This window comes from Osmerus eperlanus, chromosome 10, assembly GCF_963692335.1.
Source record: "Osmerus eperlanus chromosome 10, fOsmEpe2.1, whole genome shotgun sequence".
NCBI lineage: Eukaryota > Metazoa > Chordata > Actinopteri > Osmeriformes > Osmeridae > Osmerus > Osmerus eperlanus.
In genome coordinates this window covers 6,706,822-6,733,901 of record NC_085027.1, presented here as the reverse complement: position 1 = coordinate 6,733,901, position 27,080 = coordinate 6,706,822, and the positions used below count along the sequence as shown (strand labels likewise).

General features: G+C 46.1%; 2 protein-coding genes across 2 annotated transcripts in view; one reads left to right on the top strand and one right to left on the bottom strand.

Annotated features, from left to right (window-relative positions):
* Positions 1-19,538, top strand: part of LOC134027878 (AT-rich interactive domain-containing protein 3B-like) — a 37,084-nt gene extending 17,546 nt beyond the window's left edge. Inside the window, exons 3-9 of the mRNA XM_062471105.1 lie at positions 23-100; positions 373-445; positions 11,928-12,111; positions 13,130-13,389; positions 14,429-14,701; positions 15,590-15,679; positions 16,099-19,538. Of these exons, the coding sequence (XP_062327089.1) occupies positions 23-100; positions 373-445; positions 11,928-12,111; positions 13,130-13,389; positions 14,429-14,701; positions 15,590-15,679; positions 16,099-16,280 (1,140 nt within the window). The 3' untranslated portion in view covers positions 16,281-19,538. The remainder of the gene's footprint in view (positions 1-22; positions 101-372; positions 446-11,927; positions 12,112-13,129; positions 13,390-14,428; positions 14,702-15,589; positions 15,680-16,098) is intronic.
* A 462-nt stretch (positions 19,539-20,000) lies between these two features.
* LOC134027877 (semaphorin-7A) lies at positions 20,001-25,640 on the bottom strand. The gene is made up of 14 exons (XM_062471104.1): positions 25,494-25,640; positions 25,194-25,327; positions 24,924-24,965; positions 24,701-24,799; positions 24,539-24,623; positions 24,305-24,412; positions 23,751-23,893; positions 23,237-23,415; positions 22,829-22,937; positions 22,456-22,642; positions 21,499-21,614; positions 21,151-21,296; positions 20,654-20,721; positions 20,001-20,507 (listed from the first exon to the last, which is right to left on the bottom strand). Exons 1-14 carry the CDS (start codon positions 25,600-25,602, stop codon positions 20,170-20,172), a joined length of 1,863 nt encoding a protein of 620 aa, XP_062327088.1. The 5' UTR covers positions 25,603-25,640; the 3' UTR covers positions 20,001-20,169.
* Positions 25,641-27,080: the final 1,440 nt, after the last annotated feature.

Below are 27,080 nucleotides of genomic sequence, written 5' to 3'. Positions count from 1 at the left end.
CATTGTCCTCTTGTCCGTGCAGAATGGGAACGCATCCTGGGGGGACGAGGCTGACAGTGGCAGAGGGGGGAGAGGAGAAGCCTCCAGAGACTTTGCCAAGGTGAGATTCGGACACCCACCGTCAACCCAGTGCAGTGACAGAATACACAAACAAACAACTCATAGTATTATTAGTCTTACAGATAAGAGAGAGGGCCTAATGACACATTACTTTGACTTCAAGCCACCACTTGACAAGCCGGTTTGTCTATGTTGAGATGTACACTACATCAGTATGAGTAGAAGTAGATGGACTAACACAAAGGCATTTGAAGAAGTATTTTGTGTACAAGATTCCTAAGTGACTGGTTGATTAATGACTGTCATTCGCAGCTGTATGAGTTGGACAACGACCCCAACAGGAAGGAGTTCTTGGATGACCTCTTTACCTTCATGCAGAAACGAGGTAAGAAACAACAATGTCTACTTCCACCTGCGCCTGTTGTCACTTACTGTTTTGGGGAAACACCTTTCACTTGCCATGACACCGAAACCTCACATGGTGAGGCCCATTGCAATCCACTTTCTCTTCCAATACACAGAAACACACAGATATCACAATATTTATAGGCACAGTTTGGAAAAAGAAGAAACTTGTGCTTTGAATTCCAAAGAAGAGATGTTGAGGTTGTTCCCCAGATTGTGTGTGGAGGCTGTTTGGCAGCAAATGTATCTGGCTCTCTCCGTCCCCCCTGACCTCTCGTCTCCACTCCGCCAGACCTGACAGGACCTGTTTAGGCCCTGATTAATTCACTCAGCAAACAGGCCTGAAGACTCTCTCTCTAGTCTGACAGCCTGCCTCCGCTCCGCGCCTCTCTCTCTCTCTCTCTCTCTCTCTCTCTCTCTCTCTCTCTCTCTCTCTCTCTCTCTCTCTCTCTCTCTCTCTCTCTCTCTCACTCACTCACTCACTCACTCACTCACTCACTCACTCACTCACTCACTCACTCACTCACTCACACACACACACCTATAGACACTGACACACACACCTACAGACACACACACACACACATAAATGCAGACCCACACATCCTGAATGACACACATGCACCCACACGTAAATGCTGACAGACATACACATCACAAAGATGATCTCCCTCTGTCTTCTTTCTGTCTTGCACTTCTCCTGCAATAAGAGGTACTTGGGTGACCTCCTTTGTCCTGCTAAATCGAGGCCTCAATCCCAGCGTACAAATTGCTTGGCTGGCTTCCCATTCCGCTTTTAGTACTGTTGGCTCTCAGAATGTTGACTGTGTAAGAGCCAGCGCTAGTATGCTCTTGTGTGTGTGTCTGTTAGTGTTAGCATGCTCTTGTGTGTGTGTGTGTGTCTGTTAGCGCTAGCATGCTCTTGTGTGTGTGTCTGTTAGTGTTAGCATGCTCTTGTGTGTGTGTCTGTTAGCGCTAGCATGCTCTTGTGTGTGTGTCTGTTAGTGTTAGCATGCTCTTGTGTGTGTGTCTGTTAGTGTTAGCATGCTCTTGTGTGTGTGTGTGTGTGTCTGTTAGCGCTAGCATGCTCTCTCTGTTCACCTGCTGGGCCTTTGTCTCTCGCTTCACTTATGACTCTTATGAAGGCATCAGACCAGATCATTTATTTGAAATGATTTAGGCTCAAGTTAATTTAAGTAAAGAAGCCATTCATTTAACATGACTGTGTTTCATATGAAGACACTTGATGTTCCTATCCCGGAAAGTGTGATGGTAGGGCAGTGTAAGGTAGGGAGGCCAGGACAACGTGAGGTAGTGATGGTAGGGCAGTGTAAGGTAGGGAGGCCAAGACAACGTGAGGTAGTGATGGTAGGGCAGTGTAAGGTAGGGAGGCCAAGACAACGTGACGTAGTGATGGTAGGGCAGTGTAAGGTAGGGAGGCCAAGACAACGTGAGGTAGTGATGGTAGGGTAGTGTAAGGTAGGGAGGCCAAGACAAGGGTAAGGTAGTACGGGTCTGAGAGTAGTCTGCAGGAGACGGATTAAGGAGTGTTTCCCGGCTCTCAGCAGCAGGGCCCCAGTCCCTGAGAAGAGGGAAATAGCGGAAGGAAATCTTACCAGGGAATTCCATTTCCTCCCTGAGTGCTTAAAAACAGACGTGTGTGTGTGTGTGTGTGTGTGTGTGGGGGGGGGACGACGACGACGACTGAGTTTCTTTTCTTGGTGTGTGTGTGTGTGTGGGGGGGGGACTGAGTTTCTTTTCTTGTTGTGTGTGTGTGTGTGTGGATGGCATGACATTTTTGGTGTGTGTTTGCATGACGGGTTTCTTTTTGTGTGTGTTTGTGACTCTATGCTTCATTGTGTGTGCGTGTGTGTGTTCATCGCTGAGGAATTTCTCCAGCTGTCCTAAACACCTCTGGTTGGTGAAGAGGCCCATTGATAGCCCCCTTCCCAGTACCCCATACTCACAACCCCACCACTGCCGCCCAGGGCTGGGGGAGGGGGGCGGGCGGCCCTTGCCGGCATCCACATTATTATTTGACTTATCCGTTTCAAAACCAGCTTCTTCTCACCCCCGTAGGGAACAGAGTGGAGCTTCCAACCCTTCGGTGTTGCTTTTATCCCATCTCCAAGGTTGCGATTAAGCAGATGGGTGATTGTTTGTTTTGTTTTGACACCCACTCCCTTCAACCCCCTGCTCTGGGGCTTCTGGCATAGGGGCGAGGGGGGAAGGAGGCGTGCCAGTAAGTGAGTCTACGGCACCTATGGGCACTTTATGGAGGAGAAGGGAGGGAGTGGGGGAGAGACAGAGAGACAGAGAGAGAGAGAGAGAGAGAGAGAGAGAGAGAGAGAGAGAGAGAGAGAGACAGAGAGAGAGAGAGAGAGAGAGAGAGAGAGCGAGACAAGAAAAAAGGGGCAGGGGTCCAAAGGAGCGGAATGGCTGTCAGCGCTGTCCACTTGTGATGATTAATGGAGCGCAGCTCTGATGGACGGAGCGAGTGTGGGAGACTTCTGTTCAGGCCCTCACGGCAAGAGGGGGGGGGGGGGTTAAGACAAGTGTTCAATGCCCCCATCCACACCACTACTGTCTACCCGCCTCTGAAAAATTGAACCCCCACCACCACCATCCCCACCTGGAGGAGAGCGAGTCTGCCCTTCCCAGTTCACTTCCTGTTCACCGGGAAGTGTCCTCCGTCTGGTGTTGTTGGACATCATCCTGAAATCACCCTGCTTGTTGAGGGATCTGGGCTGAGGTTGATAGCATCTAGAGCAGGAGTTATTTTAGGGAAATCCCTCTAGTAGACTTAGGTGTGCTGCCTTGTAATACGGTAAGCCGGCCTTGTCAGTGGCATTTAACACCTACAGCCTGGACAGGGCTTGAGACAGAGAGAGAAGGGGAGAGGGAGGGAGAAAGGGAGAGATGAAGAGTTAATTGTTTGAGATTGTGCCACGTCCCTGTGAACGGGCTGGCTCAGGTCCAAGTTGTGTTTGGTAGGTTGGCGACAGTATGACCTTTAATCGCCTTAATGTTCTCAGGCTGTTGCCTTTTCTGAGGAGAAGGGGCAGGAGGCTGCGCTAGCTGTGTGTGTGTGTGTGTGTGTGTGTGTGTGTGTGTGTGTGTGTGTGTGTGTGTGTGTGTGTGTGTGTGTGTAGCCCAGTGGCTGTGCTGGTGACGGCGTGGGAACAGTGTCCATCCCAGCAGGGCTCCAGAGGAAGTCCCCGTAACTGTAACCCAAGAGACCAGCCTGCTCTGTCCACACCAATTACACCATGAACAGACGTATGTGTGTGTTAGAATCCATCAGCCCTCCAAAGCCAGCATAGCCCTTGCATGCGCATACATGTTCGCAGCTACTGTGAATTCTTTTTTTGTAAATAAAAGCTTATTGGAAATGCCTTGAGATATGCCAACACCAAATTCCTGCACCAAAAATGTAATCCCTTAAATGATGTATTTATTTTAAGAATGTCGACTCACACTCAACATACGTACATACACACAGAGAGGAACTTTCTTTGGCCAGATTGCTTTAGTTTATTATTTTCCTGTGAGTTTCTGGAGGTGTTTCATTGAGGAGTTTTAGGAAAAAGGGTTTATTCAGACGTAACATCTGGCCATCCTGTTCGCTGGCTTTATGGTATCAGACTTACAGACAACTGTCAAACCTGTTGAGACCAGCTAGCTAGCTAGCTAACCTCCCCCACTGGGCCAAAGGTGTGAATAGTTCAGCATATTCATCTGTTGTATTTTCAAGCTGTATGAAACCTTTCCTTTGAGCCTGGTTTCAGTTTTTCACTAGAATCCCTGCCGTGAACAATGAGTATGCAGATGCAATTTCAACCGATAAAAAAAAAAAGACGTACTTCCAAATAGTAATCTGTCTATGTCTTTCTCTCTCTTTCCTACTCTCCCCTCCCCCTCTGTTTATTGTGCTACAGTTACAGCCACCGAAACTTGATAACACTGTGGGGGATAGGGGGAGGGGGGAGAGGCGGCAGGGGAAGAGGGGTTGTTGAGGGGGGAGGGGCTGGATTAAGGGGGCCTCCTGTCCTGTGCAGGATGATTAATGAGCCCCTAAAAAAGTTGGGGCCTCCCGGCCTTTGATACGGGCAGGGCCTGATGGACGGCAGACAGGACAGGCCGAGTTTGCCGCGTGTCGGGGGGGGGGGGGGGGGGGGCCTAAGGGATGGACAGAGCAGACGGTGGAGAGGAGAGGAGTGGGTGGAAGAGGGGTGAGAGGAGAGGAAGAGAGGGAGTAGGGGAGAAGTGGGAAAGAGAGGAGGGGAGAGGAGGCATGGGGGGACATGAAGGGGGGGCATCAGGCTTGCATGTGTGGAGACTAAGTTTGACTCTTTATTTTCCCCACTGGAAGTAAGTGATCCATCACTGGGCAGACAGACAGGATAGGCAGAGAGGCAGACAGATAGGTAGAGAGGCAGACAGGGCGAGAAATAAACAGACAAGCAGAAAAGGAGGCAGATAGACAGACATGCAGGCTGCCTGGGCCCGCAGGCCAAGGAAAGGGTGTGATATGAGAAACACAGCCCCACAAAGATACAACCACGCCTTTCTAATAAACGGCCCCAGACAGGAGCCCAAAAGAGACACTATTCTTAGGGCGAGACATTTTTCTGTTTAAAGATTAAAGATGTGGTCACGGTGTGGATATGTTAGAAGCCTGAGATTATCTAGGCCATTTTAAACTCAGCCCCACCCAGCCCTGCTAAATTACAACCCAACTGTGCTCATCCAGCACAGTGGCATCATACTCTGCTTCCCATAACACAAGGAAATAGTGGGTTTCCTCGTCTGTGGGATGCCAGATTGGAGTCAACAACTCAAGATTATTTGTTTAGTTCCTAACCGAATCGGTCCTGCCTTTTTTTCTTGCTTCCTGTCCTGTCCTGTCCACACACATACACTGTATGTGTACACACACACAAGGTGTGTGTGTGTGTGTGTATGAGTGTATGTGTGTGTGTGGGCATGCGTGTGTCTGTGCTCCCTGTCATTTCTTCAATAAGTCAGTCAGTCAAGCAGAAAGCTCCCTCATGTTGTTAGATTGCCAGAGTGGCTTCCCTCTTTAATTATGGACATCTTGGACAGGGATTTGGTCTTCTAAGCTGCCGAGCTTGGAGAGTCTTCATCAGTCACCAGTCACCGAGCAGACCAGGGGAGGAGGACCGGCTCAGTGCTGTCCCCCTCCTTGTGTCCCTCCTTCTCCTCCTCTCTGCCGGTGCTGTCGTGCAGCTCTCAGTCGATGTTTCAACCTGTTTGTGAAGCCCACTGAGAGTTGAAATGTCTCTCTCTCTCTCTCTCTCCCTCTCTGTCTCTCTGTCTCCCTCTCTCTCTCTCCCTCTCTCTGTCACCCTCTCTCTGTCTCCCTCTCTCTCCCTCTCTCTCTCTGTCCATTTCTCCATCTGTGTGTCGAGGGGCTCAGTTTTTCCCTGCCCTCCACACTCCAGTGATGGATAGTACTGAACTCCTTACTGCACCCAAAGGACGATCCCCCCCCCCCCCCCTCAGCACCTCTTCCTCCTCCTTCTCCAGCAGCACAGCTTAGCGCAGCACAGTTCCATAGCAGGACTGTATCCCTCAGCAGGCCTGGAGTCTGCCATGCAGGACACATGGGGTCTGGCTGAAGGCTTGAGGGAGGGGAAACAACAATATAGAGACGACTGGAATCTTCTACTGCATTTATGACACACACATCCACTCAGCGGTTTCACTTCCCCTTCCTTGTCTCTCATCCAGAAGAGGGACATGTAGTTTGGTAACCTCCTCAGGACATGATTGTGTGCGTTTTCAGATCGGCTCCATGGTTACCTATCTTTCCATCCTCCAGAGCCGTCTCCTCTCCCCAGGCCAAGGCAGCTGATGCCTGGGTTATTGATCTGCCCAGCAGGCCTCCAAATGAGGGTCGTCAGCTGATGGCTTTATCTGTCAATCTGAGTGTCCATTGATTTGAGCAGTTAGCCAGCGTGGTGTGTTATAAGGAATTGTGTGTGTGCGTGTGTGTGTGTGTTGGGGGGAACGGGGTTCCCCTTGGACCTGTCAGTGTTGCACCTGCAAGTTAAGACATCGTTCTTTGTCCATGCTCACTCTCTAATAGAAGTGTGTTAAGCCACCTCATTGGTCACTGCAGTTTCTGACTGACTGTCATTTGAACCCAGACTCCGATATAGCCCCCCACCCCCCCTTTTCTATTCTACAAAATATTTTGGCTTACAAAATAGTTTGGTTCTATTTGGGCTTTCTACCTGATACTGATCTACATGGATGTAGTGATGGATGGGTGGATGAATGTGCCCCTCCCCCTCTCACCTTTCTGTCAGTGTTGACTCGGGTCTGGTGTGTCCGAGCCTGTCGCGCCCTGAAGAAAGCAGGGGACTGCAGGGACTTGGGTTACAGTCGGGTTGGTCGTCTCACTTTTCGTGTCGTCCACCCTTTTCATCCCCTCTCCCCTCCCTCATTCACCCCCTCCCCCTTCCTCTTCAATTTCCCCTCCCCCCATCTTTCACCAGGTGACCCATCTTTATGACCCAAGGAGAGGGTGTCATATTTCTCTGCCTCCCTTACTTATACCCCCACCCCTCTCTATCCCTCTCTTTTCTCTTCTTTTTTTTCTTTTTCCCACCCTCTTTGCCACTGTCTTTATAATCTACTCTTTCTACAGCTTTTCCTCTCTCTTTCTTCCGTTGCCCCCCCCACACACACACACACCCCACCACCATCCCCTGAGCTCACCCACTTTGCTGTCATCCCATTTGACTAACTAATTGTTGTTGATGGGATTTAGGGATTATGATCTACTTTTTGGACCTGGGCCGATTTGGAGTCGAGTGCTTCCAGTCTCAGTAGATACAGTCCCGGAAAGGTGATATGACCAACCTGAGGACAGAGTCTTTTTCTCGACTTATTTGAGTTTATAGTGATCGAACTCATCCGAGAATTGATGGAATTCACTGTCGGTCACTGTTGCTGATCCACATTCCTTTCATTCTCTCTCTCTCTCTCCACCTGTTGCTAGTGATACAGTTGCTTGCTATGTGTGGTGTAATCTTAACCTAGCATATCGAGAGACGTGGGTGTGTGTGTGTGTGTGTTGTGTGTGTGTGAACGAAATGTCCGCACGCATATATATCTCTTACCACTTGATATAAATTGGTGTGTCATGTGAGTAGCCCTCCCCTGACTAAAGATAGGGATAGATTCCATCTCCGTGTGCAGCTTTACCTTCTATGTCCCTGACATTAAAAATAAAACAAACCTGGGTGTGTTGCAAGGCCGAGCCCCTGACAATGCAGGCTAACGCTCAGGGTACGAACATGTAAACGTTGGACGAGGAGGTCTGGGACTAGCATAAACACACAGTGGAAGTGCAGGGTCTGAAAGGACTCAGACGGTGACAGAGCCAGGAGCCGAGGGGCCCCTCATGGTGGCTGACACCTTTCTTAGAGCGCGTCATCCTGTTTTTCTTCAGCTAGCTTTCAGCTGGGCCCTCTTCCTTTCTTCCCTCCCTCCCTTCCTCTCTCTCTCTCTGGGAGGTATAGATGAGGGTCCTAAGTTGAAACCGCTGAAAAGTGTGTCCTGTAAAGATCTTTTTTTTTTTTTGTAATGCTTTCTCCTGCCCTTCTCTTTTTCTCTCTTCTTTGTTGTCTTTCCTCCCTATCCTTCCTTCCTCTGCTCCCTCCCTTCGTTGCTCTCTCCGTAGTGGGTCCTGAGGAGGTGTGGTCTCGTGGTAGTGAAACCTCACACCACAGAGTCAAGCATTCGGTGAAAAATTCATTTCCTGCACCCTTGCTTCCAGTCTTCCCTTGGCCTCTCTGTTAGAAGGCTGTCACTCCAGCTCTTAATTATTTAAAGAATGCCAGTAATGTGAAATCAGCAATATTTAATTTACCACAGTGGTGTCAGCACCGGACCATTGATTTATGATAGGACCCTTTAATGCAGACAGCTGTTTTCCTCCAAAAATAGGTCAAGGGTCACATGTGCTGACCTTGTTTTTTTCACATTGAGATGGAATATGTCCTTGGGACAGTAGGGATGGGTAGATCGGGTTGAACTGTCACGTGGAAATGGAACACCTCCATTCACTGTCACACTACCGACCTGAACCAAGTGGTTAGATGTGTATGGTCCCAAGTGGAACTGTCCTGCTGGATCTCTCTCTCTCTTCCTCTTTGTCTCTGTCTTTATCTCGCTCTCTCATATCTCTCATGTTGCATAGTGCCACAGGCTATGCTGACAGCTGTGCCTTAGTATATGGCTGTTGTCTGTCGTGTGAGAGCCGACCGCTCGCTACCCGTCCTGTGCCCCTCCCAAATTCAGGCCCTACACTAGGCTCTACTGTGGAGCTCTGCTCTGGAATGAGCTCTGTTCTGAAGGCTCTGCTCTGAGCTCTGCTCTGAGCTCTGCTCAGGGGCTGTAGAAGTAGCGCACAGGAGGAGGAAGGACTTAGGGAGTGGTCCGTGGGGGCCCCAACCATGGCACTTCCCACCCTTCTGACCTCTCAACCCCAGGGGCCATTAATCACCCTGCTCCTGATGGCCTTGTCCCATGGGGGGAATCAGTCCGGGGCAAAGGATGATGGGAGGTGAAGCCTGTAGCCAATTACAGACCGCTTCAGAGCCGAAGAGCCGCTCGGACAGGAGGAAAACGACCAATAGCGTGGCCTGAATGAAGGTTCCATGAGCTAATGCTTGTGCTGAATATAGCCTCTGATATCATGGCTGTTCAACGGAATGGTTCTGTGACCTAGAGCTTGGCAGTTCAGGACTAAAGGTGAACAAGGCGAGTAAGGTGTTGGAGTCTCTGAGCCTGTGGGCTCAGAAGGACAATGCTTAGGCACTGGACCAGATGTCAGAAACAAGAAAACAGTCGATGCGCATGCTTTCGTCACAGATCTCTCCCATTTGGTTTGACCAGTATGGATCTTTTTTTTGTGTGCCATACCTGCTGTACCTGGCTTCAAAGGGGATTCTTCCACACGCGAGGGACGATGCAGGCCACAGCAGTACGGGCGTGAGCGAGTGGTGCAGCCTGACTGCGCCGCCGCCATGGCAGGACGGCTCTATTGTGCCCCGTCTGCTGCCTGGTCATTGTCCCGGGGGACTCAGTGCAAGCCTGTATGAAAACCTGCCTTCCTGCTGACCTGCACTTTAATTCACACATCAATAACCCCTGGCCAACCCCTGACCCCTGTGCTTGTACTAATTGTTCGATGCGGGATTGATGTCCAGCGTTGCATTAAATAACTGCCTGTGTGGCGGGGGCGGGGCGCCTTTCAAATTCCTGTGTGTGTGTTCTGGAAGCCTCTCTGGACTTCACTCTCAGGTCTCTGGTACAACGAGACTGTATTGCCAGCCAGCCTGAATGAAAATAGAGATAATTAAGAGGAGGGTAATGAGAAGAAGAAGAGATGACACAAGATGGCGAGCATAGGGAGCGTTGTAACACTCAATACAGGGTGTGTACAGTTTGGTTGCATTCCTTGACCACAGAGATATCATAATGTACTGTATAACAGTCTTCAGCAGGAAGGGTCTGTTGAGCTGCCCCCCCCCCCCCCCCCTCCAGGAGGACACTCATCCCCCTGCTCAAAGCCAGGGGCGTTGTTAGACATAAAGCTACTGAGGCACAGGCCCCTATTCATATCCCTTTTTTTTCTTTCAAGCAATGCACTACTAGGCTATAGAAACTCCCCTTGCTTAACCCACTATACAACAGTTCGGGGACGCAAGTTTGATATCAGTTTTGGCAGGGACATCATTAGTTGATGCGAGCGCGCACATTTTCCTCACATTCATTGGAGCGCAAATACAGTTTTTTGTGGAGCTTCATGTAATATTGACTGAATATCCGACACCTGGACTTTGTGCGTGCTGCAGTCGCTATTTGGCAAGCTCAGAAGAGCACGCTGACATGGAATCCTGCAGGCATTGGTTTGTGTTTTTGGTTAAACTGCTTTGATTTTACAAACGTTGATTGGGATACTGAATTAATTTTTTATTATCAATCAAAATGAATGCACTGACTAATAAAGTTAATTGTTAAACCTCAAACTTTAGATTTTACCGGGGCACAGCAGATGTATACTGGTACTGCCCCAGTATAAAGGGTCTAACAACGGCCCTGCACAAAGCCATGTGTCTACCCCCCCCCCCACCTACCTTCCAACTGAAGCCCACCTCCAGCAATAGGTCCCTATGCAAATGGATTAATCAAAGACAACCTGGTATGGTCTAACTGTTGCTAACTTGAGACATCAAATCAGGGCTAATCCCCTGGGTCACTGATCACATTGCTTTTTGAAAAAGACATTAATGGGTCTTATTCCAGGTTACATTTATATTTACATTTAGTCATTTAGCAGACGCTCTTATCCAGAGCGACATACAGTAAGTACAGGGACATTTCCCCGAGGCAAGTAGGGTGAAGTGTCTTGCCCAAGGACACGACGTCATTTGGCACGGCCAGGAATCGAACTGGCAACCTTCAGATTACTAGCCCGATTCCCTAACCGCTCAGCCACCTGACTCCCTTGTAGCTCAGGTTAAGCACCTTGAGCTACAATTCTTGTATGAAATGTGCTATATAAATAAAGTCTTACTTACTTACTTACTTACTTACTTACTTACTTAAGAACAGCCTTGGGAACTGAGGGATTGGCTGGCATTAACCTGCTCTCACAAATCCTGCCCAGGCCCCCAGAAGCTCTCCATGCTATCAGGCTAGCTCTGGGGCTAACCCAGCCACTGGCACTGTGACTGGCTAACAGCTGAAGGGGTGTGTGGATTTACCGCACACAATCCCTCTAAATGAGCTTCATTATAGCAGGCTACAGGGCGGGCCCCCCCTGCTGCCCCAGGATTAGACTGAACAATGCCCCTCCCTTTCCCAACCCCCCCCCCCCCCCCCCCCACCCATACCTCTCCAACACGTGCCAGACCCCTCTAAGCGAGTGGGGTGTTTTGACATTTCTTAATTGTGACACTCACACAATTATATGCTCTCCCCTCCACCCCCACACACACACACACACACACACACACACACACACACACACACACACACACTACCTAACGAACTACCTACCTCATGTCCATGACTTGGCTACACACTCCCTGCACGCTTTAGTGCAGATAAGCTGTTGACAAGATTAATGCACATGTATCAGAAGTCTGGAACCTCTCAGTCTTTGTTTTCAGCCTGGTTGTTTTGGTCAAATCCTCCTTTCCAGGTCAAGCTGGTTATGCCGTAACTGGGCTAATATGTTTTTATCAACCTTTTGTGTGTGCCTACATGGATACGTATATATGTGTGTGTACGTGGGATTTGGGATGGTGGTGGTGGGGGGACAGGGTTGGACATTTGTACAGTTTGTTCGGGTCTATAGTGATGTCAGAATGTTGTTTGTGTCTCCCTCCTTCCCCTCCTCCTTCTCCACCACCTGCCAGGGACCCCAGTCAACCGTATCCCCATCATGGCCAAGCAGGTGCTGGACCTATACATGCTTTACAAGCTGGTGACCGAGAAGGGAGGCCTGGTGGAGGTCATCAACAAGAAGATCTGGAGGGAGATCACCAAGGGCCTCAACCTGCCCACCTCTATCACCAGCGCTGCCTTCACCCTCCGGACGCAGTGAGTCATTAACACACACGCACACACGCACGTACATGGGGTCACTAATGCATGCAAACATGCAGTCCATCCCTGGCATACACATGCTGGTTTCACACGGGGAGTCATTAACACACACACATTTAGTCACTAACTCTCATGCATGCATGCATGCATGCATGCACACCCTCACACACAGTGAGTCACACACATGCAAACACAGACGCGCTCACACAGTGAGTCACAACCAGCAAGCATGCGTGCTCATACAAACACACAACAAACAAGCACTCAGACGCACTCAATCATATCCCATCACAATTATCAACATACTCTCTCCCTCTTCCTATCTTTCTGTTCTAACCAGTCTTTTCTCTCTCCCCTCTCATTCTATATCCCTCATCCATTACATCACACATGAGCCCATTGATTCAATGGATTTATTGATGGGATTTAGGTCATAGTTGAGAGTAACGATAGCCTTGCCTATTCCTTACTAAATACATACACACATTCATACATACATACTTATGTACAGTACATACATACATGCGTACATACATGCATGCACGCATACCTCCAATCCCGTTGACTATCCCAGTGCCTTAATGAGGCCTTATGTATTTTTAATGCTGGCTGACTCTGCTGTGCTATTCTCCAGCCATCATCCGGCTTTCTGTAATGGCCGCCTCCGCTCAGTATTGATCTCTTCCAGTGCTCTCTCCCATTAGGCTCCCTGGCATTTCCATGTTTTTATTACAAGGTGGAAACATGCCAATGTCGCTGCTGCGTTCTTACCGAGGCCGCTCGCTTTATGGCCTTCATCAAACCTGATGTAACGCTCGCTCTGCGCCGTCTCCGTCAGTCCATCAGATCCACTGACGGAGGTTCATGATGCACTGTGGTGACGTGTGCTTGTTGCATACATTGTTTTCCTTATTCCAAAGGAAGGCGGTTTTTTTCTTCCTATCATGGTTCCCTGATACCGCCCTGGGGGTTTTCTGATAACCGTGTGTGTGTGTGTGTGTGTGTGTTCCAGGTATATGAAGTACCTTTACCCATTTGAGTGTGAGAGGAAAGGTTTGAGTTCTCCTGGCGAGCTGCAAGCGGCCATCGACAGTAATCGCCGTGAAGGCCGGCGCCCCAGCTACAGCAGCAGCCTCTTCCGTTTCTCGCCCTCCCCCAGCACCGCGCCTCACATCCTGTCCTCTCCCAAGATGCACCTGTCCGCTCTGGGGGTCGGCGCCTCGGGGGGTCTCAATGGATTCCACGTCTCCCCCGGCCACTCCCTCAAGAAAGGTGGGTAGAGGGAAATGAAGGGTTGACCAATCCAAAATCACAAAGCGAGAAAATAGGAAGCGAATAGGGTTAGCCGTCATCTGGGCAACAGGGTTCCGTGGGTAAATGGATGTTTGAGGACAGATGTAGACTTGCGCTCGATCAGAATGGTGATTGATGGTGTCATACCGCCCTCTGTTGTACATAAGTGAAACTGCAGTATTATATTTCCATACCAGTAGTTCATGTTGGTCACACATATAATATAACAATATACAATAGAATATACAAAGGCCCTTTTTTTATTTTCAAAGTTTTTTTTTCTTCTACCATGTCTGTTGTGTCCTCAAAGTGTACTCGGTTTGTTGCAGTCTTCTGGTGTGAAAGATCCAAGCAGGATTGTTTTGTGCCTGTCTTTGTGCATTAGGGTGTGTGTGTGTATATGTGTGTGTGTGCGTGTGTGTGTGTGTGTTTGCGTGTATGAGAGAGAGAATTAGTGTGTGTGTTAGGTAATAGTCTGAGTCTTGGGGTCAGACCAAGGGCTGTTCTTTCTACTCAGATTTTACTACATATTAATAAGCAGGTTCCCACACCAACAGCCCTTTATGGCCAGTATGGTTTAAAACCTTCAAACCACATCAATGAAGATCTAAAACAGATCACTATCATTACCTGTCTCTCTCTTATCAACATCTGATCTGTGGAATGTGGACCAGTACATGACCCAGTCAGGCACTTATTTTAATCTTTTTGAAGGGAGGGATCGGGATTTTTTGTTGTTCACTCTTCTTCATTTTGTTCAACATAGTTTCAACATGTAGTCATTTTTATCAGGTGTTCCAGTGTCCTCAAGCTGAACTCCTTTCAAAGAATTAAAATGAGTTCCCATAAATAATGTTAAACGTGAACTCGATTCTGGTTTTTGTCCTTGTTTACACCCTGCGTTCCTCCCTTCTCCCCCTTTCTCTTAATCCGTTTGATTTTCCTCTCTTTTCTCACTCTACATCTCTCACTCTGCGCCCCTCACCCCTCGATCCTTTCCTCCTCCCTCTCGCTACAGAAGACATCCCCCCCTCCATGCTGGCGGCCACGCGGCCCTCCATGGCAGCGCTGGCTCTGGGGCAGCAGCAGCAGGTGGCCGGCCTGGCACGGGCAGCCACCCTGGAGCAGCTGAGGGAGAAGCTGGAGACGGGCGTGGGCGAGGGTCCCGAGAGGAAGATGGCGAGGCTGGCAGAGGAGCAGCAGAGACTGATGCAGCAGGCCTTCCAGCACAACCTGCTGGCTATGGCCTCCCAGATGCCCATGAACCTGCGCCTGGGCACCCCCGCCAGAGGTCAGTGGCCGATGCGCGGGCACACACATGCATGTACACAAACTCCCTCTTTCTCTCTCTCTCTGTGTGATTTACACGTGGCCTATGTGTTTTTAGTTGCTGGTATGTGTGTGTTTGGTGTCTAAATGACAACACATGCTGTTCAGAAAGTTGTGTGAGAGAGTGAAAGAGAAATGGACTAGAGGAACTGATTCAGTGAACTGAATGACTATAAGCTGCTTTTGTATACTACCCGATCACGCTGTATACGCACAGGTGATATAGCCTTTTCAGTTGCTGGTCCTAGGCTGTGGAATCAGCTTCCCCTTTCTATTAAGCAGGCTCCTTCATTGTCTGTTTTTAAATCCAGTCTTAAGACCCACTTATATGTACTTGCGTTTCCCACTGCCTCTTGAGTTGTGATGTTACTTGTTTTGCTGTTGTTGACTGTTTTGTATTTTGTTTTTTACTATGTATTTTATAGTGTTTTTTTACATGTATTTGTATTATTATTTTCTGTGCTTTTGTTGGGCAACTCGGTCAGCCTTGCTGTGTTAAGAGTGTGCTTTATAAATAAAATGTACTTACTTACCTACTAAATTTATATGGAAAACACATGACAACCACATTTACAGAGGTTAGTGTAGGGCATTCCAACATTTCACAGTTGAACATTGTTAATTTGGTATTGGTGAAACATCTTGTGCTTTCCTTGGCAGCGGGTCACATGCAACGTGCTCTGGAAGAATACTGTGCAATTGTCCCTGTTAGTGACACATCTGACGTGTCCTGTTAGTGACACATCAGTTTCAATGGGCTAGTCTGTTTTTCCCCTTAATTGTTTACTTGTTTATTTACCCAAGGTTCTGCTTTCTCAGTGTCTCACAGTCCTTCCTTTTCTTTCTCCAGATGAAAAACAGGATATGTCTCTCAGCATTTCCACCAATGGAAACACCAGCATCAGCGTGTCTGTGGAGGTCAATGGCACACTCTACTCAGGTAAGATTGGCACGTCTATCACTGTCCATCATGTGTTATAAACGATGCTGTCGATCACTGTTGCATCCCCAACATACAAGCTTCTCAATCAGGGCTTTTGATATCTTTCACACAGAGTAGACTGGGGAAGCTCTGATGACCATCTCTATCAAAACCATTTCAGCCTGCCACACCCCCCGTTTCTTTTTTCCAAGGAGGAAGCTTAGTCATAGCTTGGTTACACTAGTCTGGACAGTAATAGAGCAGGGGAATGCAACAATTTTGTCAATAACAGTACTGTAGTGTGTGTGTGTGTGTGTGGGGGGGGCGGATAGGGGGGGGTGCCTTTCAAAAGCGTTCTCAAATGGCTTCATAATGAAGGAAAAAACTGCATAAAAGTACCAATGTCTGAAGACCCTTGTTGTCCCTCTGTGTTTCAGGAACCCTGTTTGCTCAGAAGGCTGGAGGTGGCGGAGGGACGGCCATGTCAGCTGCTGTCCCTCCTGTAGCTAGCGCTAGCTTCAACTTCGCTGCCCCCTCGGCCCAGAGCCACAGTCCCACCTCCTCCTCATCCTCCAAGGGGCCCGGCTCGGCCGAGCCATCCACCAGCGGCTCACCTTAGCTGGGCCAGCTCTTGAACACGATCCTCAGGCTTCTCCTAAATGCCCAGGCCCAGCATGATTACAGAAATCATTAAGACAAAGAAACTGTTGCACAACAAATACCTCATCGCTCCTGTCAACCTTGGCTGTCCATCACATGAGATCATGTGTCCTCTTACACACACACACACACACGTGACATGCACCTATGCATTTTATTCCACATACAAATCACACACTCATGACACAGACACTCTTATCCCAAAAAGATATGCTAAACACAATCAAAAATCCACAGCCAAAACCCATTGACAGGTGTTCCACAACCGAACTTGAAGAGTTTTATTATTTAGGACTTCTGTTTGTTGCCATGTTGTTGTCCTTTTGATTTAGTGTTTTAGATTTTATTTTTATTTTTTATTCTTTATACATACCTCTAATCAAGTACCCTGCAGTGGCATCTACACCTCAGTTGGACTATACTTAAAAACATGAATTAACGTTTTTTTTTATTGTTTTTCATCTTGTCAAAATCATGTATGTCCGCACCCCTACTTTCCAACTATCAGAAAAGTAGTGTTAGCTCCAAGGTTTTTTAAGTTCCTGCATTGGATGGAGGAGTTGTGTGTATGTTGGTGTGTGTGTCGCCCTCCACAGCGTTTGCATGTAACCATACCTTTCCAAACCTCACCTCCGCCTCTCCATTTGGCGAGAGGCGCCTATCTCAGGAAGCATCGTGATGTCTCAACGGGACGTTCTTTTACGCGGGGGGGCGGGGGGAGCGGGAAGGATCATACCGAAAGAATGCACAAATCGAAGAGACTGTTCTCAAAGAATACCTCAGACTCTGGAATGGAGAACGACACTACATACCTCATTGCTGCAGAGCCAACATGACTTCAGTGGTGGTAAACCTCCACCAAAGTAAACTCCACGGTCCTCAGGAGTGGTCTCCTGAACTCTGGGCATCTAGCTGTGCCACTGTCTGGCAGAGGTAGTGGGGACACATACTGTACCAAGCTGAACTGGGATAGGCTTGCTCTCCTGTACGTCATCGGTGTTTGTTTAGTTTAGGTTTTATTTAGGTCTGTATGAAATGAAAACAATCTGTGCTGTGAGGCAATGCGCCACAGGCAACAATGTCACTCAGCATGAGTACAATCAGTTGACCAGTCATTTCTCTAACACCCCCAGTAACTGATCTGTGGTGGCCTTTTGGTTATTGCACAGCTGAATACCAAAGACTAGCAGAGTGAGTCCTCTAGCCTGGAACACACACACACATAGACACACACCCAACCCTGTGCTGTCATTGGCTAGTGGGGACCAATAAAATCAAGGTAAGAGAATCTACAAATTAGAAAGACAGCCAGAATCAACTTTGCATAGCCTTGACATCCATGTATACGTACGCAGACCCATGTGAGGATGGGAGCCAATGGGAGCCCATCTCACTGGTTGCAATCAGGTATTGGGCTATTAAGGTTCAGCCCGGAACGGCTCCACTCTGTAAGAACCGCTTCAGGGAAAAATCTCCACAGTGAGCCAGAGTCTGGCTGACTGGAGAAAGATCACATACCATTTTTCTCCGGTTTTCCACTCAAAGAGGTGAAGAGGCACTCTCAAAAGTATTTCTTTACTCCCAACTGTCTGCTGCATTTGAAAAGAAAAAAACAAGATGTAGATTTTTTTTTTCAGGGGGGAAATAGATTTTCTAGCTTTAACCGTGTTGAATGTGAGGCATTTTAACTGTTTTGAAAAACCTTTATTCAGCCCCCATGTTAATCACAGAGCCGAACAAGCCTTGACGCTTTTTAGTGGACAGCGTAAAGCTGTTTGGTGTTGGGTTTTGCAGACCTTATTGTAGCGCGGCTCACAGTTCCCGCTTTGAGGACCTGAAGCTAGCCCTGCAGTCCCTCAAGACGACAAACAATAAGTCCACATTTTGTACAGATGAAATACGTAGTTGATGCCTTAATATCAGTTGCTGGTGAGAAAAACCAGAGCACGTTTCAGGAGCTCTCCGCTCAAAAGTACTGTTTGTTTTACTTCAAGCTTAATCCTTTGAAGAGTTGAACGGTGTTTCCACTGTCTTTTTAATTCAATCATTCAGACATTAGACACCTACCACCAGGTTTGTTTATACGTTTCCAAACCAAGGTTTGCTATTTATTTGCGTTGATTTTATTTTTTCCTTCTGATGGACATACAGTATATAATGATGACTTAGCTCGATCACCTACTGTAGGAGGTGTTGCTAGAATACTTCTGGTTTCTCTGTCGTTTTAGAAAAAGAAAACATTTGTTTAATCCAATCAGTCAGTTTGACAGTGTAACCTTACAGCCTTTGCATGAGTGTCTGAGAGAGAGTGAGTGGATGTGTGTATGCAAGTGGGGGGGTTGTTTTTAACTGTAATGCCATATATATGATACTGCAGCAGGGCTGGCAGAACATAAACAATAACATGAACGGGCAGACAAACCCACATACTCTGTGAATACAGTTTACAGCTCAGGCTAACATTGTGATTGTGTGTGATTGTGTGTGTGTGTGTGTACATGTGTTCTTGAAGACCCCCTACCTCTTATCACCATGTTACCTCATTGAGCTGCAGTCATTGTTGCATTTGATGTTGAAGTCATGACCTATGGCATGTCTACTTATAGTGACACCAACAAATGCAAAGCTATTGTGACTCACCTCGTGCTCTTTTAGACTCATTTGGGTGTTGCTTTTATCTTTTTTTTCCCTCTTCAGTTACAGACAAGGTCACATCACTCAGGAAACTGTGAAGTTGGAAGTCTGCAGACCGTTGTCTAAGACTGTTAGGAGTTCATTAGCTTTGTAGTAGTTTTACATCTAACGTGATCTGTGTAAACAGGTTCATATGCAAGTGGTTATTGAATATACCTCATTTATCAATTTTATGTTGTTTTTGGCTTGTACAATGCTCCTTATATAAATTGATCTGTGGGGTTTGTGCATCTTTTTTGTACTGTTGTTATTATTATGGACATGATAATAATGATATTACTGATATTATAGTTTTTCTTTTTGAATTCAAGCAAAATTAGGACAGAACATGTGAATTCTTGTTAAACTGGTTTGTGCAGATTGTATTTAAAAGAGGAGCACTTTTCCAAAGTGATTTTGACACATTCAGTTTTGTTCACATTAGTAATATAAACATGTGGTTCTCAGGGCTTTAAACTTGTATGTCATGATAAAGTTTTACTTTATATCTTAAAAGGAGTGTTTTTGTTTTTGATCTGCATTGCAATACAAATGAGAAATCTTAGCAACAATGACAAGGAACAAACTGTAAACGTTTCAGAACTTTTGCTGCATAATATTTTATCATAACGATAAAAGGACAGTCTCACAGAAACTCCCTGGCAGAGAGGAGGTTTGTGTCTATAGCTAATAGACAGAGTATGCCCAGAATGAACTGAAACTAGGAACTGGAATAAGACTAAGAGGTTCATGCAGCAGACTTTTCTATCAGCAGAAAAGCGAGCTACTAAGCCAGGAAAATATATTCAAATTAAAACATGTATATATAAATCTAAAATATATTATTAAACTGTGTTAAATATATTATTAAACTGTGTTAAATAATATAAGAGTCCTTGCCAGTAGCAATACATTTCATAATCATGTCATGTTAAATTAAATTATGGAAAAATATCAGATAGATTCTTGAACAGTTCCGTATCTCTATCCAGGAAAGTGCATTAACAAGCATCTGGTGAGTCATGAAGAGCAGAAAGTCCTGAGGTAGCATGGCTGTATTGCATAGCCTAGAAATACGAAAGTGCAAATTGTGTCAAATGCTGGATGAGGCCCATAAGTGCCTATTCAAAGAAGAATTCACATTTTCTAAGTGCCTATAAGCCAGAGGGTATAAACTAACACATCAGCATCTGCACCACTGTAACTATAAATATGATCCACCCAAGAGGGCATGATGCCAGCCCAGGTGTGCCATCCTCCACCTGTAAGGTGTACTGTGCCAGGGTCCTGCGGTAGCCCCCCTCCTCAGACTCACACCTGTAGGTGCCGGCGTTCGCGAAACTCATGCTCTCAATCAGCAGCAGACACTCACGCTCGGTGCTAAGGAAGGGAAGGGGCTCATCATTGCGATACCAGCTGTATTGTGCGTGATTGGACGAGATTGGACAGATGAGGAAGTGCTTTGAGTCCATCTTTACAGGGCGGACATCTGTTGCTGGGGAACTTGTCTGAACTGAGAAGGGAAAAATACGGAAATGTTTCTTTCAATTCAGTTCAACGTTTAAACTAGCTTTGTTTGCATTGCTCATGTGACGTCTGACAAAATGACACACCATATCATCATCAGGTATTGCACTATCACCACAGACTGTACTCTACCTTTGTATACAGGTTCTTTTTGAGGGGTCTTGCAAATAGTAGCATCCCCATGGGTCACATTAGTCATTCTGCAGTAAAAGGACATCAAAATGTTCAAATGTTCAACTGTTTGTACATGTGTAGGTCAATGTGATGGAAGCGTGCACTGTGCATGTAGCAAATTGCAATTGAGCTCACATTAGATAAGACTGTTTGACCAACACCCAACCACTTCCTTTGTGGTGCTACATCCAGTTCCAGGGAAGCCACAGCTCTTTCTCACTATTCATTTGACCATATATGGAGTATCACACTAAGATATGGAGTACCATTACTAAATATAATTATTAGTAAGTGGGAACACAAGCGACAGAGGCCCCATATTCTACAGCCAAAACGCTTGCATTAGTTTAAACTTAAATACCTAAGATTGACGACCTAATACCCTCAACTCAGCTGCTCAGCCGCAACCCTGTTGCGGCTGAGCAGAGGGCGGGCAGTGCGGGGTGTGTCTGTACCGTGTAGCGGGGGCGCAGTGTGTGCCATTCCAGCCACAGTAAGGGTCCCTGGCCAGGACACAGTCCTCACACTGGGGTCCATACTGGCCGCAGCTGACCAGGTTCACCTGGACCAGCTCACTGCTGGAACTCACATAAAGCTTGCCCTGAAATCACAACAACAAAAGATGATTGTCAATGTCCTTCATCGACAGTAGCCCTTCTTGTCATTTACATCATACCATGAAGTGGAACAATAATTACATATTTGCCTAGACATTTACTACCTATCATATCTAATATCTACTTGTGAATGTGTTTATACAGGATGTGTGTGTGCTATTGTAAAGTCTGAGTTGCCTCACTCACCGAGGAGGAGTGGATCATCATGTTAAGAATGTGTGTTCTGCTGCTAAAGGGTTGATACTCAGCAATGACAAAAGCCTTGTCATCCTTTTCGAGAACTTTATGAATGACTCCCTTCTCTAGAAAACAAACACAGGTCTAATGAAACAATCCTTTTCATTTAAAAGACTTATTTATCAGATGCTTTTTATTTTAAAACTTTTCTTCTTTTTTTTACACACAATCTGTGTGTCCTATGTCCTATGTGTGTCCTATGTTTCTTCAAGGTGTCTTGTACATCATTTATTTAGCAAGCTTTGTTCTGGTTTCAACCATACCTGTCAACACTCCCGTTTTCCCCGGGAGTCTCCCATATTTCACACCCTCCGGTTTTGTTATTTCTCCCGTGAAACTCCCGTCATTTGTATGGCCCAAACCTCGTTGTATGAACAATCCCCCCCCCCCCCCCCCCATCGTTCTGAAGTGTCCTGGATTTTAGTACTCAAATGTTGACAGGTAGGAAGTTTCAACCCACACAGTTGATTTATTGCAGGATATGTCTCAATCCGTGTTGAGTAACTTCCAGTACACATTACAACATCTGCAATGTTGTAATGTGTTCATTTAATCTTGAGCTGGCATGTTTGTCTTCATATGTGTGATGTATAATAAGAGCTAGCACCTTCCCAGCACGATAAGACACTAACCAACCAAGTTTAACAACATTTAAACAGAAACTTGAAAAACAGGAACAAATGGTTCTGCTTAAAACAGTATAATCTGTTTACTAGGTGATGTGTAATTTCTCGAAACTCGATAAGGTTGAGTCTGCCAGTGAACACCCACACCTGTTCACCGTTCCTCTTAACTTGTGGTTTGTGTGAATGGGCTTTGCACAACATTTCAGTCAAAGTACTATTTAATCAATCAGAGCTTGATTAATCAGACATACTCTTTAATGGTGCCTGTAGCTTCTCTTACCTGTGGATAAGAACAGGACCGTGTGTTCGGTTTGGACTCGATCCCCCAGGATGTGTGTGTAATTGTGGTGGTGAACTAGGAGCGGTCCGGTGTTGCCAGTTGGCATAACCCAATCCTCCATTTCAGTGTCTTTGTTCACCAGCGTCACAAAGTCGTGGGAGAGGGGTTTAGTGCTGTCCGGGCTGCACTAAAGCAGGAAAAGGAAGGTTGAAGTTAGACAGAGTATCAACAGTAGACATCTACAACAAGAACGGTTTAGTATCACTAGCCCAAAGTGGTATTTGCTTCTGTCAGAAGGACAATAAACACAATATTAAAGGAAAGGTGGTAGAAGAGTTAGCATAACAGTATTAATACTAAGTTAAAGGCATACTATTCCAGGTCGTGGGCTTGGGATGGTCCCTGTGTATCCCTTGAAGTTGGAGGCCTTAAATACACTGTCAATATCTTCCATGGTGTAGACACACACGGCGCTCATCCCCCTGGAGGGAGAAGTAAAGACAGATCAGTGATCGATGGTTACAACTTTCTGTTCAAAAGGAAACTGCTGGTTCCCAAAATTATAAATAAGAACTGTGACCTAAAAAGTGTCAGGATTAGAACACGTTTAATAATGTCCTAATTTCACAACTTAATTAAGTTTAAGTTACTTTAAGTTTAGTTTTTGGTCAAGTATCTTTTCACACAATGCAACCAATGAAAGTTTTCAGTTGCTCTTTACTAGTGGGTTTGGGTTAGAGGCATCATAGGACATTGGGGTGCATGATAGGGTTTGTCCCACCAGGTGTTCCTGAAGAGTCCGTAGACCCTGGTGTCCTGCCAGCGCTCTGCTTTCAGAGTGGCTGTATCTACCAGCTGGCTGAAATACTGCTTGCTGGTCTGGTCACCACACAATAGCCGGGCTCTCAGCTGGGATGTCCAGGAGTACTGGAAGATCCCCTTGGGTCCACCCACATCGGCCTAGGACCAGAGAACAACCAATCAGCATGCATAAGTTCATGTACTAGACAAAGTGCAGGAGACATGTGGTAGCAAATGCCCTGCATGTTTTAGATGTTTCCCTGCTCCAACACACCTAATTCAAATAAATGGGTTTTTATCAAGCTCTGTGGAAGCCTGATAACGGCCCTTCATTTGAATTAGAGATTATTATTTACATTATAATAAGAAGCCTCCTTATGGTTTAACATGATTATAGAATACGAAATTCAACTCCTAAGGTGATAGCAAAGCTGGGAAATTGATGTTAACATGAGTAAATGCAGGTGCTTGATTTTTAGAATGACACAGCTCACCATGCAGATCTGGGCCACCCTGGGAATCCACAGTTCAGAGCCAGGGTTCAGATCAGGATTTTTTTCCATGTAAAAGGCATACAGTTTGTCTTGCAGACGCTCTTCTCTTGGGCCACTCATCACCAGACTCAAGTACCTCAGCTCTGAGGACACAGGAAGATGTTTTAACATCTCTGCAGACTGCACAGCTTTGTGACTTGACTTTGAGCCTGGATACGGTCCTTTTTATAACCTCAATTTGACTCATCACAGACAAGCAAAAGAGGTACTTGCTGTAGGCATGACAAGCAAATAAGAAGAAAAGAAACAGCTTGAAAAGTTTACATCTGCTTTTCTGAGTGTGCCAAAGTTGTTTTCCAGTGAGTCACCACTGACCTTTAACTACACATTTGAACATTAAATGTAAAGATGCAGTGCTGAAAGAAATGTAACCAGGTTAAGAAAAAACAAAAAGACATTTCACTGCAAAATGTCTTTCATAGCTTGTTCTCAGGACCATTTCACTAATACAGTGTCAGCAGCATCGTCTCTAACATGGACGACCACTTGTATACCTGTAGGACTGTCCTTGGGGGTGGTTTTGGTCTTTCCAAACCTGTAGATGCCTACTGAGCCCTCAGTACCAGACCGAGTGGTGTAGAGCTCCTCAGCATCAGGAGTAACTGGACCAAAAGAAACATGGGCTACGTTACAAACAGCCACGGTGGAGTCTTCATTGTCCCGGACAACACATGTTCTACAGTAGAATGTATCTGCAAAAGCAGCATGATGTCTTAATCCAACCTCACCCATGAGGAGAGATGGCTCCCGTTCCTGATAGTTTGGCTTCATGTGTTCAGATGGGCTGCACTCAGAAGAGTGTATCGCTGGGTTCTACACAGACATATTACTGTCAACATCACCCTTCTTATTAGTTTATTACAGCAACATATGTACAGGATGTGCCATACCTTGTGACAACACATGCCATCCTGTCCATTTGTCCCGCATATCAGAAGTTGGCCTGTGTCTTCATTACTATGTAACACTGTGATGTTGTATTGACAACCCTAAAGCATGAAAAAAAGAAAAAAATGACTGCTGGTGGCATGTATTTTCCCTACACAAACTGTACCCAAAAGGTGTATCAAACTTCGATGCACTAATTTAATTAACAAATGAAAATGTACTTACAGATGAGAGTTGAATATCACAAACTTTTTCAAACACAGGAATCTGAAAATAAGTTGCCAAAAAGACAGTTGAAGCCATCCATCATCTCCATCAAATAAGATCCACAACTCCTGCTAAGTCATCACTACCATGGCGTTTCTGTTAGGGATCTTGAATATTCTTAGAACAAATAGTTTTATGCAACACACTGATTGCTGTTAAACAGAACAAGAATTCTTGAGGAACCAACAAAAAGTTTGGGTTGAGGCTGTAGAATACATATTTCTGTACCTCTTTAATCTGGCGCGCGTGAAAGTCAGCCTTGAGAAGCTGTCTCCCTCCGACATATACTTTATCTTCTTCTTGGCCCTTCAGCAGTTCGACTTGTCTTTGCTCAGGCAATAGCAACCTTTTATATATAAATTCTAGGTGGAAACACATGCAAGTCATAACATGTATTTCCTAAGTCATAAGAAAATGAGAACGAGAGGACTGAGACTCGTCGTTACTAGAAAGGATGCTTGCACATTAAATGTAGGCAACAGAAACTTTGTGTTTGTCTACTCTATAAAAACAAAAAATACGTCTTACCTTTGGCCGTTAGAGTTATTCTTGGTGTTTGAGTCACGTGTATATTTTTTAACGAGAGAGACACAAAAAACGCCATTGAAAAGACAAACGAACTGAGATAGCGAGACATAGTTCTTCCTACACCGAGCTTGCTGATCCTCTGTGTCAGACAGAGGCTGAGGTTCAGCGGGCGTGTGACACATACACGTATTTCAAGGCTATCGAAGTAGGGAAGTACTTCGTAACTTCCCTATATTAATACCCCTACGTAGGGGTGCTGCGTGTAAAAAAGTTTTTTATATATGATCTGCCACACAAATGTGTAATATTGGCTGGTTTAGATGCACTATATATATGATAATATGCAGTGGCGGTTCTACATTGAATTACACCCAGGGCGAGACGCCCTTCACGCCCCCCCCCCCACCCCCATTGAAATCAAAAGGCTGTTATGGTAAGAGAGGAGTCAGATGGCTGAGCGGTGAGGGAGTCGGGCTAGTAATCTGAAGGTTACCAGTTCGATTCCCAGCCGTGCAAAATGACGTTGTGTCCTTGGGCAAGGCACTTCATGATGTCCCTGTGCTTACTGTAAGTCGCTCTGGATAAGAGCGTCTGCTAAATGACTAAATGTAAATGTAAGACCGATTATGTTCTATACAGCTAAAACAGCCTGGGGTCAAATTGACACCAAACATAATAGGAGGGTTACATAAACATGCCCTTACACGCTAAATGTCTGTTATTACATGCTATATTAATATCACTTTTAGGGAGGAACACTTTTAGTTATGACGTTAAACTATACTTTGTCACGAAATATAGTTGTAGCAAATAGCAAATGTTCGTCTTTGAAACTACCTACAGATTTGAAAATTCCGTTGGTTACAGGGCCTAACCTAAATAATGAAAATAAATAATAACTGAACTTGTAACAGTTTTGTTGCAAAGCACACTATTATGGTGAAATGTTATCTCGTGTTTGTTGAGTTAAAACCGAAATATTGTTGTTGCATAGCAAGCATCATAGCAAAAAGGCTAACACACGTAAGAGTTAGCCTATACCCATTTTTTTCAATTCGCCATTTCACACAATTAAAAAAAAACAAAAATGTGCAGGAACTTTAGGCCTATATTTATAATATTATGAATTGTCCGTTCCATTTGGGAGACCCAGTCAGATGAGCTGTCTGTCCCTCTCCCCTTTTTTCACACAGCTTCTGTGCACGGCACCTTCTCAGCAAGCAGGGGTGCCTGCAGCTGCCTGAAGGGGGCGCCAATTTGCCAATTCCCCACACAGTGAAATGATAGAAAAGAGAAAACCGCTTAGCGGCGCAGATTTTATTTATTTATTTTATGCTCGTGAGCCCCCCACGTGACATGAAAAAATGCCGCCCCGGGCGGCTGCCCGGTCCGCCCGTGCCTAAAACCGCCCCTGATAATATGATCAATGTTTGCAGTGTGCGTGTTCAGTCCAGGTAATTGGCTATTCCCCCATCACTAATTTGGTTTATGCATACAGTAGTCTATCACTATGTAAACACTACGTGCTTGCACACATTCTTCCAAAAGTTTGCGTTTTCAGGCCCGAAAAACACAGCCCAAATGCTT